At 41.5% G+C, this 15,037-nt stretch overlaps 2 protein-coding genes across 2 annotated transcripts in view; one reads left to right on the top strand and one right to left on the bottom strand.

The window, feature by feature from the left end:
- The window catches only part of LOC310988783 (inactive dipeptidyl peptidase 10), a gene marked incomplete at its 5' end in the record, with an annotated part of 40,957 nt that extends 37,736 nt beyond the window's left edge, over positions 1-3,221 (bottom strand). Inside the window, one exon of the mRNA XM_083975523.1 lies at positions 3,183-3,221. Within this exon, the coding sequence (XP_083831649.1) occupies positions 3,183-3,221 (39 nt within the window). The remainder of the gene's footprint in view (positions 1-3,182) is intronic.
- Positions 3,222-5,518: 2,297 nt separating this feature from the next.
- Positions 5,519-14,758, top strand: racgap1 (Rac GTPase activating protein 1; the record flags this gene model as incomplete). Its single annotated transcript, XM_083974786.1, has 16 exons — positions 5,519-5,603; positions 5,714-5,916; positions 6,020-6,159; positions 7,054-7,123; positions 7,228-7,281; positions 7,410-7,487; positions 7,821-7,938; positions 8,500-8,642; positions 8,942-9,106; positions 9,210-9,305; positions 10,507-10,705; positions 11,280-11,385; positions 11,762-11,894; positions 13,559-13,688; positions 14,331-14,430; positions 14,680-14,758. 16 exons carry the CDS (start codon positions 5,519-5,521, stop codon positions 14,756-14,758), a joined length of 1,899 nt encoding a protein of 632 aa, XP_083830912.1.
- Positions 14,759-15,037: the final 279 nt, after the last annotated feature.

The raw sequence follows: 15,037 nt of genomic DNA, 5'->3' as shown, positions 1-15,037 counted from the left end.
TATAAACTAACAGGCTGCAGCAGCACAAGCACACACACACAAAAAAAAAATCAAACAAAAACAAGTCCCACTGTATCGATTTGAGTTTGCACAGTAAAGAAAAGCAAAGCCACACCAAAACACAATTTACTCAATCTGCACACACGCAGCTACTGTACTGTTTTGCTTTGTCGAAGGCGGTGCTAAGAATTCATAAATTAGGCTCAGGAGACCTCCTTAACTCCATCTTCTGTGTCTTTGAGGTGCGGAGAATCCCACAATAAATCACATGCGGCAGAATGAGGGGAACCACTGACTGCATGCTGCTTTGGGGATCCTGGTTCTGAATTTGCATCTCTCTATCTCCCCCCCTCCTCCCTCCTCCCTCCCTTAACATCATGCACTGATGTTTATTACATACATGACATTGGCAAAGGCATCAATGAAATAACCACCATCATAAAAACGGTGGAGATCTATTGGCAGACACACGCAGCGCTCAATATATAGCCTATATGCTCCTGATTTTAATGATTTGACCGTAATTGCTCACAAGGGGAAAGGAAGGCTGTGTATTAGTAAGTAACCCACGTATATATTACCTTGTCAATATCTCTCACTGCCTCGTTTAAAATGAAAGCCGTCATTAGAGCAACGGGCTGCTGTAACTTGAGCATGGGTGGAGAGGAGATGGTAACCAAGCAGCTGGTAGTAATGAGATACTAGAGCTTCATATTGATTCATATCTCGGGCCCATCTTTCATCACATCCAGAGGAATTTATGTGCCTTGAACACACTGCAGCACTGATTCTCCCTTTTGAGCGTCTTATCTGTGAAAAGCAGTAGGTGGTGGTGGTGTGTACAACACCATATGGGACTAACTGGGCAGTTTTCTTTTTCTCTCTCCCTTTGCCCTCGAGCCCATTGCCAGACAATGCAGCACAAGCCACAGTGGAGTGAAAGAGCTGCTGCCACTTCTTTAGCCTCTACTGCTCCTGCTGCTGCTGCTGCTGCCTTCACTGCCCTCTTTCCTTTTCACGCTCTCTCCATCACGCACAAGAAAATGTAGCTACTTTACAAAAAAAGCGTCCCGTACTAGAGAAAGAGAGAGAGAGAGAGAGCCTTCCCTCAGAGTCCTCCCTCTCTCCCTCCTGCTACTGCTGCTGCTGCCTCGGGAAACAAGCAGCATCCATAAAACACACGTGGTGGTGGTGGAGCTGTGGGTGACATGTTGTATAGAGTTAGAGTGATATATGATACAGAATACATCACTTTCCCCCCTATAGCTCAGACTCCCCCCTGTCTGAAATATGCTGCATCAGCAAATTCATATGCTTTCTAATATTTGAATTCACTGTGTCATATTGCCACATTATCAGTGCTGAGGATGAAAATTAAAAAACAAAACAATGGCGCTTTAGAAGAAACCAATTACACTTTTTTTTTTTTACTTTCTTCCTTAATGCCAGGGATTAGCCGAGCCAGGACTAAAAGCATTATGTTTCTGTGACCATGAAAATTGTGATATTGCTTTTATACTTAGTTGCACCTGCAGCACAGTAGGCTACACATTTACAAAACCACATTATGGTTATTATCCTCCATCACTGCATCTTCCCACCAAACAGACGAAATAAAAAAGAGACGCTCAACTCAACAACCTGTGAATCCAGTTAAAGCCACAACCTTTGAATGAATAATCTGCCTCATTAATTGTTTTTCTGGGTGTAAAGCGTATTGATTTGGAGGCAGTGACGTGAGATGTTGCGACATTTGCAGGTAATGGATCGTCTATAGCCTACGAGCCCCCGGCTGCAGCCCCCCTGATGATGTGTGTGTGGTCCCCTTGACTGTTGAGGAGACAATAATACTGCAGGGAGATTGTTATTACACAGATAAGTTTCACTGTGGTTTCATCACATTTAGCAACTGAAGGTTAGTGTGTCACTTAGCGTCAGACATCACTGTGTAAGTCGTGTTACAGGCCCGAGCTCATCGACGACATAATTCAACTAATAACTCAACTCTGCTCGGCCTGTGGCCCCCCCTCCGACACTTCCCCTTCCAGCTGAGAAGTATAATGATCGCCATGATTGAAGCTCCTCTCCAAGAACAGTGGCAGTTTGATGAGATCTTTTAATTAGTCGACTTGGCACTGTCTCTTTACATCGTTTCACTGCCCAGTAGATAAACACAATCACTACACACTAACATTTGGGAACAATGGTGCAGGAGAAAAGTTCTTCAGTGCTGCGTATGAATTATTACTAATGCAAATATATCTAGGGGAAATATTTGATTAAAAAAGAATGAATAATTAGATGAGAACTCTGAATAAATCAGGCATTATAATGGTGCCACAACATGCATCCTCATGTAATATCTGAAACTGTGCACAAAAACAGGTGACATATCTTTTAACTGAACCAGAAAATAACAATACACTGTAACTTCAATCAGTGTTGTTGTATATTCAATAGGATGGTGTTGGTGTTGGTGGTGAATGATAATGTAGAGAGGATTGACTGTGTGCTTTTGTCATTATGGCTGCTGATTGTAATAGTGTGTGCATCAAACAGAAGATGTTGGTTCATACAGTCTTTGTTCATTGCCAATACACCTACACAACAGCAGAGGGATAATCAATCATCCAGTGCAGCCTGATGTTGAGTGTGAGTGAGCCCCCCTTTTCTTTCTTTTTGTCAGAGTGCAGGACAACAGGACATGAGTGAGTCTGCCGGGACAAATTATTACATCTGATTATAGGTCTTGGAAAAAAAAAAGAGAGATGCAGACATATGCAATAAAAGTGTGGATGGGACAGAAAAGCGATTAGAGTAAGAAAGAAAGAGAGAAAGAGAAAAGGAGGGAGAGACGTCGAGTTACTACAGCAGGCTGCACCGCAGTGCACGGACCCGGGGTGTCCACCAGATTGATATTGACGAGAAAGTCTGAATGGGCGAAATCGCTCAAACACGCTGATCGATAATCATCGCATTGTGGGCAAAACATGATGAGGAACCCCCCTCCTCCTCCTCTTCCTCCTTCTTCCAACTCCCCCCTCATGCTGCACAACACAGCACCCAAATCTCTCTCTCACACAAAATAAAAAATAAAAAACAAGTAGGGATGAAACAATTTAAGGAAAAAACAAACAAAACAACAATAACTAATAGAAACAATAACAAACAGGCGCACGTACCAGCTCCGTGGTCATGTTTTGTTGAGTTGTGGCGATCATGGTTGGTTTGGTTTAGATCCGCAACAAGCTCCGCTGCTGCTGCTGCTGCTGCTGCTGCTGCCGCCTGTGAAGCCCGAGAAGCCGCCGAGCAGCTGCACTGTTGCACCGTCGTCTGTCTGCGGAGCCTTTTTCTGCTGCTCTGCTTCTTCTTGCAAGTTTGTTCTCTCCCCCCCCCCCTGGGCTGGTACTCTCTCTCCTTTCTCTCCCTCTCTTTCTCCCCTCTCTCTCTCTCAGAGCTTGAAGGACTCGTTCACTCATTCGTCCATTTCCACTCTGTCTGTTTATAGGCTATCGATTTGGCTCAGAAATTAATCATGACACGGTGTTGGATCATGTAGACTCGAGAGGACTTGAGCTGCTTCAGCAGTCCCACCACCACCACCAGCACCACCACACACAGCCAACAACATGCAGTGATTACATGTGAACACAGGGAGAGATTAACTGCCATTTTTTATGCATAAAACATTTACATGTTGCTGCTATGATTGATCGATTGATTGATTGGTTCAATTACATTACCATGTTATTTACAAATGCATTATCTAGATGTGAAACAATATGATAGGCTACTATTCAGGAATAATGAATATTTTAGTGCTTTTTCAGCTATTGATGCACCTGACCCCCAGTTATTGACAGTTTAAACTCTTGAGGCACAGAAGCAAATGAAGAGAAAAAAAAAAAAAACAGTTGTTTGGCAATATATGTGAATGCCCTTGTCTTTGGGATTTTTACTGTTGGTAAAACTAATTATTTAATTTTATTTGTCCTATTTATCAACAGCTAATTATCAATAATCAACAACTACAAACCCAAAACATGCAGACATAAAATGCAAAGTGGATTAGGTGGTTTACAGTTGAGTTTGGCCAGAACAAATGTGTGACTTGTATACTGAAATGTTGAGGTCGTTATTTTTCCACCTACACGCCCCCCAAAATACAAGAATAAGCCCATTCATTCATTCATTAGCGCTGGTTTTATTTTGAAAGTTGTAACAGGAAGTGTAACGTTTTCTTTTCCTTGATTCGACTGTTTTGGTTCGCTATTCGTTTGCTTCTTTGGTTGTTATCCAACTTACAATGTGTTACTTTTAAATTACATTTAGATTCACTTTTCTACTTGCTGTGTCTGTCTGTTCCATGGATGTATTATGGTCTGTTCGCGCGAAGGTCCAAGGTTAGGTCGTTGTTTTCTATTTTATTTTGAAAGTACCGGAAGTAGCTTCCGTCGGTGCTCGTCACTCATTGGCTGAAGGCGAAATTTGAAATACAACGCGGTTCAGTGAAGCTGCGGTTGCGGAAGGATGTGGTTTACGGTAAAACAAGCTGCGCACTAAACAAAACAACAAAAAGAAAAGAAAAGACAACGGAGAGAGATTTCAGATAAACACCGAGGAGAGGATTTTTACACCGTAACGTCTCCACAGACCGGGGTAACGGTAGGTAACGTTAACATTTAGCAGCTAATATTGTTTAACACCGACGACGAAACAAACGTTAACGGCCAACGTCTGACCGGACGTAACAACGTTAACCGCCGGGTTCTTCCTTTTTTAACGGTTAATTAAATAAACACACAGACCGTAAAGTAACATGTTTGAAAATAAGAAAAACAACAGTGGTAAATGAGGAATAGATAATAAACTTGTGTGTATTACATGACTATGGGATGTTTTGATGCCGTTAACTTAGGTTACATTGTACGATAACATGTCTGAAAATCAGCTACTTACCAGCTCATTATGTATTTATTTATTAAGTTTAGGCACTATATAATGCAGTGAATAGTGTGTATTTATCAAGTGGCATCATATGAAAAGCAGTTAACAGAGAAAAAACTAAATAAAACCAGTACTTGCAGCGATCAGCCTTTTAAAAACAGCACCAGTGTTAAAATACTTGTTATTAAAACCACTTTGTTGAATGAGCAAAACAGCTTGTTGGAGAACCTGCTACAGTTTTTTCTGTATATTTAATCTGCCCCAGTATTTTCTGTTAATTCATGTACTGTAATCCCAGACTGACTCATGATGCTGGATCAGGGCTCTGTGGGGGTCTGACCATCTGCTGCAGGACTTCCCCTCCTTTTTATCTTCCTGTCTCTGGTTCTAGTTGTTTAAACTGTGTGTTTGGGGATGTTTTCAAGCTGCTAGATGAATATTCAAATGATAAATTTGATGGTTTAAAGTGGATTATAAGACAATAAATGCCTGAAAAGTTTGTATTATCTTCATCTTATGAATTAAATGTATTTAAATTTCAATGCATGTCTTTCAAGGGTCAAAGAGCATCATGGATACTGCTGTGCTGAACCTCCAGAGCTTACATGATAAGCTGAGGACACAAGTTGACCTCCTCAATGAGAACGTTGAACCCAGTGAGTACTTTATGGATTTTATCTTTACTACACATTATTTCACACTGATCCTACAGATCCCGACACAGGCAGCAGCAGCCACATTACATGTACACTTCTCTTCCCCCCAGACTTCATTCAGATGGTACACAACTTTGATGACTGCCGTCGCAAATGGCTGCGGACAGAGCTGGATCTAGGATCCTGCAAAGAGGTTCTCACGAAAACAGAGACGGAGAGAGGAGCCCTGGAGGTCAAACTGAAACACGCTCGCAACCAAGTGGACGTGGAGATCCGACGCAGGCAAAAGGCCGAGGCCGACTGCGAGAAGTTGGTACGTTGTCGGGTCGTATTTCTGTCCCTGTTTGCTGATAATGTTCAGCTTTGAAGCATTTTTTTTTTAAATATGTGCATTACTTTGTATTTCTTTAATCCAGGACCGTCAAATTCAGTTGATCCGGGAGCTTCTGATCAGCGAAGGATCCAACAGCATCCAGCTGAGTGCGGAGCAGCGCTCGGCTCTGGCCTTCCTCAACACAAACTGTCAGGCAGCAGCCAATCTGAACACCAGCCGCAGGTAAGACACTCACAATCCATCAGAAATTAAATCAAACAGAACTAAAGAGGTTTAGTGTGAAATAAACACTGGCTCAAGCAGCAGAAGCAGAATCATTTCTCACAAGTCATCGTCAGTACAGCACTTCACTAATGTTTAATGTTAAATTTAACTTGTGTTTTAATCTGAAATTTCCAGCTGCAATTGTGTTTATTTATTCATGGTGCCTACTTATTGTATTATTCAGTATATTTTATTCTATTCTAAAGCCTGACCAGGGACAAAGACTGCAAATTAGCTGAAGCTTGACGTCTTATATGCATCACATTTTCCCATTTTCTGTGGCAATGTTGTATGTATTGTCCCTGTTAAATAAACATTAAACCGAATAAATAAAATTACAGGATGTTTATAGTTCCTACAACATATTGTTCCTGTTTCTGGCCATGAAGGGCTTCTAGTGTTGTTGTTGTTTTTAAATCTGCCATATTGGTTGTGTGTCCGCTAGTTTAGCTGTTTGTTTTTTTTGGAGCCATATGGCAAAATAGCAGCAACAACAACACTGATGGCGGTTCACCCCAGTGGGAGGGTTTCATTTGCATGTGGGAACATCTGACACCTGAGATTGGATGCAGTACAGCTCTGTATTCACAAGCTAACTTTAAACTGAGAGTAGTCGTTCTCCCCATCTGTTATCATTCATCTCCATCTATTTATCACTTGAATGCACTGACTGTACCAACACTCTCAAATCACCCTGAACCTTCGACTGCATTTAAATTGGATCTTTGAAAGAATGGTATTACAAATAAAACTGTCTGCAAAGGGGCAAATGTGTCAGAGTTGGTAATGAAACTCCTGAAAGAGGGAAAACGCTGCTGACTGACTTCCCATCTCTTCTGTTCCCTCTGATAGACTGATGACGATAGATGAGTCCGCCTCTATCTTGTCAGACATCAGCTACGACAAAACAGACGACTCTCTTGTAAGTAATTCACTTGTCAGCGTCTTCTGGAGTTAAAGCAGCATGAGAGTGCAATGATTTGACTCTTGAAATCTGATTATGACGCTCTGCTTGTTCTGTGACAGGACTGGGACTCTTCCACTGTGAGGACAGTGCGACTGAAGAAACGAGAAAAAAGGGTACGTTTTTAACTACATGTGCACTTAACCTCTATTAAACTCCATTCTCTATTAAACTTTTTTTTTTCTGAAGGCTGGTTTTATGTCGACTGGAGGTTTAATTGTCATGTCTGCAATTCTTATTCCAGCGCTCCTCCAGAAATCATGTGGATGGTCCTCCAGTTGCCTCCAAAAAGTCTCGGTCAACAGGCAGAACTTCAGAGATGGTGGGGCTTTTGTTTCAGTCTTTATCTCATCTTCATCATTTTTTAATCACTGCAGTATGTGTCCTTTAATCTGTGACATGTGTTGCCCTTTAAAGCTACTTTCATGCTCTTTTTTTTAATTGCCTCCTGGGACAAATAAAGTGTTTTTGAATTGAATTGAATTGAATATGTGATAAAACCATCTGAAATGTGTGAGCTAGTCCATCATGTGTGCCAAACAAAAGCAGCCTTGCAACCAGTTCTTAATATACACATTCAGACTTTGACATAGTTTAGTTGTATGTTGGTGTTTTGACAGCTTTTTTAAAACGATTGTTGTTATTATTGTGGCAGGGAAATGAGACCCTGGTGACGAAGACCACAGTGACCGTCCCTGCTAACGGAGGACCCGTTGAGGCCGTCTCTACCATCGAGGCCGTCCCCTACTGGACCCGCAGCAGGAGAAGGACCGGTAAAACATCTATTACCATGGCAGATATATCCTTGGGTACTTTTTCATACAAGACTAATGGTTCCCAGCTCATCATCCATTATCCACTTAATTCTCATCCATCTAATTTAGTTGAGACAGAAGTGGATTAATTGATTTTAGGGCCAAGAGACCCATTTTCTTTGAGCCTGTTGAGGACAGATATATTAAACAAAATTAAAAGTTAAAAATCACTGATTGAAAACCTTGTCATTGTTCTGCCTGAAATTATATTGTTAATCTTGGATGTAATCTATTATAATGACAATTTTATTTTCAAAGTCAAGGACCTTTGGCTTCTTTGAAATGACCAGTTATTGCTCATATTAAATCCTCATCCACTAAATCAATGTACTTGTGTTTTCAAGCCAAAAAGATGAAAACATCAGTTAACACTCATCTGCATTTGTAAAATCCTCTCTTTATTTCCATTGATATCTGAATGTGCAGCAGCAGAGATTCAACAGTATTTTTTTCTGATAACCGCAGGATGTTTATGGTCTGTAACACACAGATATTGATTTCCTATCTCTCCTCGTTCAGCTGCCATGGAGTGGGACTCTGAATCTGTCAAGTCTGTGGACGTCTTCAAGCAGCCTGCCAACCCTGAGGGAGAGATAAGAGCCCAGCCCAGCACTCCGCAGGGCAACGGAGGAGTCCGACTTCACGAGTTTGTGTCCAAAACGGTGAGAAAAACACATTTCCTTTATGGATTTAAGAAAAACTCCTCCAATAAAGTCTGATAAAAATCTGTCACTTGAGTTTATCTTATTTGTTCATCATCTGTTTTCAGACTTTTTACATAATGATTTTTTCAGCCAGAGAACATTTATTAGAAACGCCTTGGCATCAGCGCTGCTCGTGCTGTTTGCAGTGCATTTACTCCGGTTCATAAATCAAATAAAAATGAAGTGTAATCTGTGGGTTTAGCTGTGGATCTACAATCTCTCCCCGTCTCTTAAGTGCTTTCTAATGTCTTTCACAGGTCATTAAGCCTGAATCCTGCGTTCCCTGCGGGAAGAGGATCAAGTTTGGGAAGATTTCACTCAAGTGCCGCGACTGCCGCGTGGTGTCGCACCCCGAGTGTCGCGAGCGTTGCCCTCTGCCATGCATCCCCAACCTGGGCGCCACGCCGGTCAAAATTGGGGAGGTGTGTGATGATACAGACACATGTACAAGTTTAGCTTTCTCCTTTTTTTCTTTTTTTTTAAGCACAGTTCTCACAGTTTATCCCATTTCTCGTTGATTGCCAGGGCGTGCTTGCAGACTACGTCCCCGACACGTCCCCCATGATTCCTCCTCTCGTGGTCCACTGTGTCAGCGAGATCGAGCAGCGAGGCCTGCACGAGGTGAGCGCCACCGTCGTGTTCCTGTTGTAATAATAACACGATGAAATACGAGACTGTGAAGCGCCACGTTCCAGGAGTGGTTTTTAACGCCTTCCTCTTAAACTGAGATGGAGAGCTGTAACTAAGATTTAACAATCTGTTCCTGGGAGATTAAATTTTGTAATTGAGCTGTGGAAGGACTCCAACTGTGACTCTGCTGCTATCTCTGCTTTCTGTTGTTGTTTTCTTTTTTGTTTTGCTTCTGTCCTACTTTCTCACTTTTGTTCTGTGGCATTTTTCTAAGCTGTTCAAGTTCCTTTCTTTTATTTACTAAGTTTTCTGTTTATCTTCATCACTCTTAACTGTACAAAAGTTTTTATTTGATGGTGTTCAGTAATGAGCAGATGAGGCAAATCAGTTGGTCAATTGATAGAATCAGAATAACTACTGATCTCTGGAGGGAAATTCTTCTTCAATAGCAGAAAAAATAAACATATTTGCATATATTCACATACTATATACACAAGGTTTGCACAGGATATTATGGTGTTGGTGATGTTTAGATCATTTTTAATGTGAGGATTCAATATTGTCTTTGTTGCATCTCTTTTACTTAAAGGGATACATCACCCAAAATCGGTAATTCACCAGTTTTCTACTCACCGTCATGCCAAGGAAGGGTTTGGAGAACTTTCTGAACTCTATCCGCCGCCATTATATGGAACTCCAAAAGCGTTTTGATAACTCCAAAAGTTCTCCAAACCTTTCCTTGGCATGACCGTGAGTAGAAAAATGGTTAATTATCGATTTTGGGTGAAGTATCCCTTTAATATTGGCCCGGGTGTAGACTCTGCCCTCCCATCACACTTCCTGTCTGTTACCAAAATTACAAGTTTGGTGGATTGTGTAATCACACAGTCTATAAACATCAATACATGCCACTGTGATAATGACGGTGCTCAGCAAATGTCCCACCAAGACAATTGGACTATTATTGATGGACTCAGTACCACCACAGTTATTTTAAACGCATCACTTTGGACTGTGGGAAAGTTTAACCTCCATTTTTGGAAACACTTTACAGACCAACTATTCAGCAAATTCATTTCCAGGTTAATTGATGGTGAAAACAATCATTAGTTGTAGCCGTAGTTCGGGGGCACGAGTTCACTGCAGAAAATCAAACTTTAAATAATTAATGATTGTGTTACTTCCCTCTCAGGCTGGACTCTACCGTCTGTCCGGTGCCGATCGCACGGTGAAGGATCTGAAGGAGAAATTCCTCCGCAGCAAAACGGTCCCCGTGCTGAGCAAAGTGGACGACATCAACGCCATCACCGGCCTCCTCAAGGACTTCCTGAGGAACCTCAAGGAGCCTCTGCTCACTTTCCGCCTGAACCGACCCTTCATGGACGCAGCCGGTACGTTTCTGTGTGTGTGTGTGTGTGTGTGTGTGTGTGTGTGTGTGTGTGTGTGTGTGTGTGTGTGTGTGTGTGTGTGTGTGTGTGTGTGTGTGTGTGTGTGTGTGTGTGTGTGTGTGTGTGTGTGTGTGTGTGTGTGTGTGTGTGTGTGTGTGTGTGTGTGTGTGTGTCTGTGTGACCGGTGTAAGAAAAGCTGCTCATGTTAGTTGTAGTCTCCGTTGATAGAAGAGCTACACAGTTGAAAGCACCAGCACACAGAATGAAAGAAATCTATAATGGAGCTTGAAATAACAACAGCCTTGTGTAGCTTCTTAATAGACAGCAGGAATGTACCCAGCAGACTCATTAAATGCAGGTTTCTACTTTGTTTTGTTCTGAGCGGTGAAGGAAACTTGAGGCGAGAAGTGGCCTGGAATCAACAAAAACATTGATCTCTCAGTCTCTTTGCATTTTTTAGTATTTGTTTGTAACTCGAGACTCAGATGTATTTTCTTTTCAAGTTGTTATCGAATTCGCTCATTCCCATTTTCTCGGGTCTCTGCTGACAAAATTGTTTTCTTTGTTCGCCTCGCAGAGGTTTCAGATGACGACAACAGCATCGCTCTGATGTACCAAACCATTAGTGACCTGCCGCAGGCCAACAGAGACACGCTGGCTTTCCTGGTCCTTCACCTTCAGAGGTTTGGCCTCTTCTCTCTCTCTCCTCTAAATAACTCACTGAAAAACCAAAGTGCTCCATGTGATGCATCGTGTCCCCAGTGCAGCTGATGAAAAGCCTTGACGAGGCTTTGATGCCTGGCATCATGTTCCTGCCTGACTCCATCCCTGTAATTGACTTTTTAATTTTGCTGTATCCAGGAAATTTAATTGGGTTAAATCGCTTCAGGCGGAAATAATGTGCTCAAGAGTTTTATCAACAGCTCGGCCGTATCTACTCATCAGATTATTTTAGACTGAACAGTTTTTTTTTCTTAGAAATTCCTGTGTAACTTACCACGCTGCAGATTGTGACCGTACATGAATGAATCTGACGTCTGGTTTCACACTTTCCTGCAGAGTTGCTGACAGTCTGGACACTAGGATGGACATCAGTAACCTGGCCCGAGTCTTCGGTCCGACCATCGTGGGTCACGCGGTTCCCAACCCCGACCCCATGACCATCCTGCAGGACACCAAGCGACAGCCTAAGGTGAGACGCACGCAGCAACGATTCATTTCTTTAGTTATAATGCGTTCTATTACTACACAGAAAGCTGTGAAGTAATGGGTGCAATTTCAGCCATTGCAGACAGCGCGTTACCGTGGTAACAGCATATGGGGTTTGATATCACACTTGTTGAGCAGCTCTTGGTCAGAAATACAACTATAGAGCCTCAGGTGTGTGTGTGTTTAAAACTGGTTTTGTTTCTCATGACTTGAGCAGCCGTGATCCTGGAGAAACCTGAAAATGGTTGACATGAAAATAAGAAAAAAAAGTCAAATGTCCTGTTTTAAAAAGCTTGAGTTGTCCTGTAAAATTATTTATCACATTGTGATATCAGCTACCAGAGCTTTATCTGTTTGACTTTTTCAGACCCCACTAAGGATTTATTTTCCAAAGAAGTGCCCAGTGAGAAAACTAGAGATTTTTAGTTGAAGTTTTTCTTTTTGGATAATTTTTTAAAAGCAAAGCAAACAAACAAAAGAAACGAAACAAAAATGGAGCAAACAAAAGAGATAAAAAAAACAAAACAGAAAAAGTACTATTATAAGAATGGCAGCAAAACAAATACACATTCAATCTGTAGAGACTTTGAGTTGATCAGTATTTCCAGTAGACTGCGAGCATGAGGCTGCATGTCTTTAAATCAGACTTCTGGGGGTGAGAGAGGAATAAACATAGAAACAATCTACAAAATAAGTTGACAACTGATTTCTCCAAAGCATGAATGGGACGGGAGATGTATTATTGTATGGATTATAACAACATGACTGTAGAAATGTCCTGGAAAATGATTATGTGAAAAGAGTGGGAACCCTGGAGTAGTTTACGACACCGCAGTAAAACGTAGTTGGTTTCCAGGCTCAGGAGTTTTTGCTGTCGTTGCTGCTTCTTTGTTTCATCGCCGCTGTGGAAAAAAAAAAAAGACGACGACTGTCTTGGGTTTATTTTTTCCCCACACACACACACACACACACACACACACACACACACACACACAGAGGCCTCATCAACGAACAATCCCCCTGTCGGCACTCACCTGTTACAGATATATTGCGTTTCCATCGTCTGCCTCGTCGCAGTAAAAGCCAGCCAATGTTTTGCCGGTGATTGCTTTTAATTTGAACAACCTAGTGTAAAGAGCGGAGCTGGATATCACTGTAACACCATCACTGCTCACTGCCGGTCCCTCGTGTCGGTGCAGGCAATCTGACTCCAGCGCTTAGAGGAGAGTAAATCTATCGTATAGCTGCTGCTGCTGCTGCTGGAATAAAACTCAAATTTGACTTTCCTCACGTCTTAAAGTCAAGATGACCTCTTTATAATTTAATAAAGATTGAGTCATCATGATCACAATTGGCAGCAGAGAGATTTGTGCCATTTTTAAATAGAGACCCCACAGTTACAGACCGCCGAAAAATCTCTTTGCTGTGTAATATTACACTGCAGAAAATCATCACAGGACCGTTCACTTGATTTTTTTTTGAATAATTCCCCTCTGTCTCGCTCCCGGCGTCTTCATAAAGCTGCGTGTCGCTGCTGGGAGAGAGATGATGCAACACACAGAAACATCCCTAATCTTTATTTCTTTTTTTTTTCTTTTTTTCCTTTCTCTTTCTCTCACTTCTTGACTTAAATCCGTCTCTGCTCAGGTTGTGGAGCGTCTCTTGTCTTTGCCCGTGGATTACTGGGCCCAGTTCGTCATGGCGGAGCTCGGTCACGCTCCCAATCTGGACAATCTGATCATCGAGAACGCAAACTGCTACGCCACGCCCGAGAGAGGTCGGTCACACCACACACACCAAACTCTGTGTGTAGTTGTGTACAAATAGTTGTGTAGCGTGGACCAAGTTTATTATTATAGTTTTAAAAGCTTCATTAGTTTTTATTTAGTTTTTCAGTTTAGTTTTAGTTCAGCAAGTGATTGAGCAGTTTTAGTTTAGTTTTTATTTTTGAGGAATTGACTAGTTTTTGTTTAGTTCTAGTTTTTCCTGTGAGGTGGATGGATTATCTCGGCAAAGGACAAGTGCTCACTAAGATTTATGAACAATATTTAAGAGAAATTGTTCTTTGTGTACATAGAAAATGTTTTATATCTTTGAGTTCAGCTCATGAAAAATGGGAGCGTTGCGTTTTATATTTTTGTTCAGTGTCTTTATATTGAGTTGTGGCCTTTTCTTCCTGCAACTTCAGCATCTCTAAGAAAACTGAAACTAAGCTATGATGTTATCTGCAATTCAGTTTAGTTTGAGTTAGTTTTGCATTGTTCACTGTAGTTTTTTTTAGTTCTTAAAATTGTCATTTTTATCTTTATTTCAGTTTATTATATTATGTTTTCCCTGATAGTCTTAGTTTTAGTAAACTATAACAACCCCGGTGTGGACTCGTGCTCACACTGTGACTGTGATGTTTGTCCCGCTGCAGTGAGCATGCTGGGACCTCTGACCACTCCGGAGCACCAGTTCAATAAAACGCCGTCCTCCAGCTCCTTGTCTCAGCGCATGAAGTCTTCTCTGACGCCCAGGTAAACACAGCAACAGTAGCTTGGTCCACTCACTCACGGCTTCCACTCCTCTGTTTCTTTTGCAATCAATGACCTATTGATCAATTTGCTTTACAACGACTCTTTCTATTCTATAAAAGCTGATTTCTTTGAGCATCTTTCATATGAGTTAATCTACCGTACGGTATTTCATTATGCTGCAATCACACTACTTTATTGACCGTGACTCCTCCAGTGTCATTAAATGTCATGTTTCACTCCTTGTTGCAGATTTGGGAGCAAGAGCAAATCTGCAGTCGGATTCTCTCGTCAAGGAGGAAAATTCTTTGCTTCTCCGCTCCTCAAATAATCCAAAGCTCCATATAACAACCTTCATCCATACCGCAATAACATAAGACATAACATAAGGTACTGCTATTACAGCAGCTGTAAAGCACCTACACCGTAGTCTTCTTCTGTGTACTTATACTCATTAATATTTCACAATCATAAGAGTTGTATTTTGATTTTATGTGTTTGTAAAAGGATTGTTTTACTTTTCTTTTTTTTTATAACCAGCCAGTAGGTTTTTTCTTATCTATGCACACTTTGTGGCTTTTATAGAAGATGCTTCTGCTAAATATTTAAC

The sequence above is a fragment of the Trachurus trachurus genome, assembly GCF_905171665.1.
Source record: "Trachurus trachurus genome assembly, chromosome: 7".
NCBI lineage: Eukaryota > Metazoa > Chordata > Actinopteri > Carangiformes > Carangidae > Trachurus > Trachurus trachurus.
Note: the sequence above shows the minus strand (reverse complement) of the source record. Positions and strands in the feature narration are given on the sequence as shown.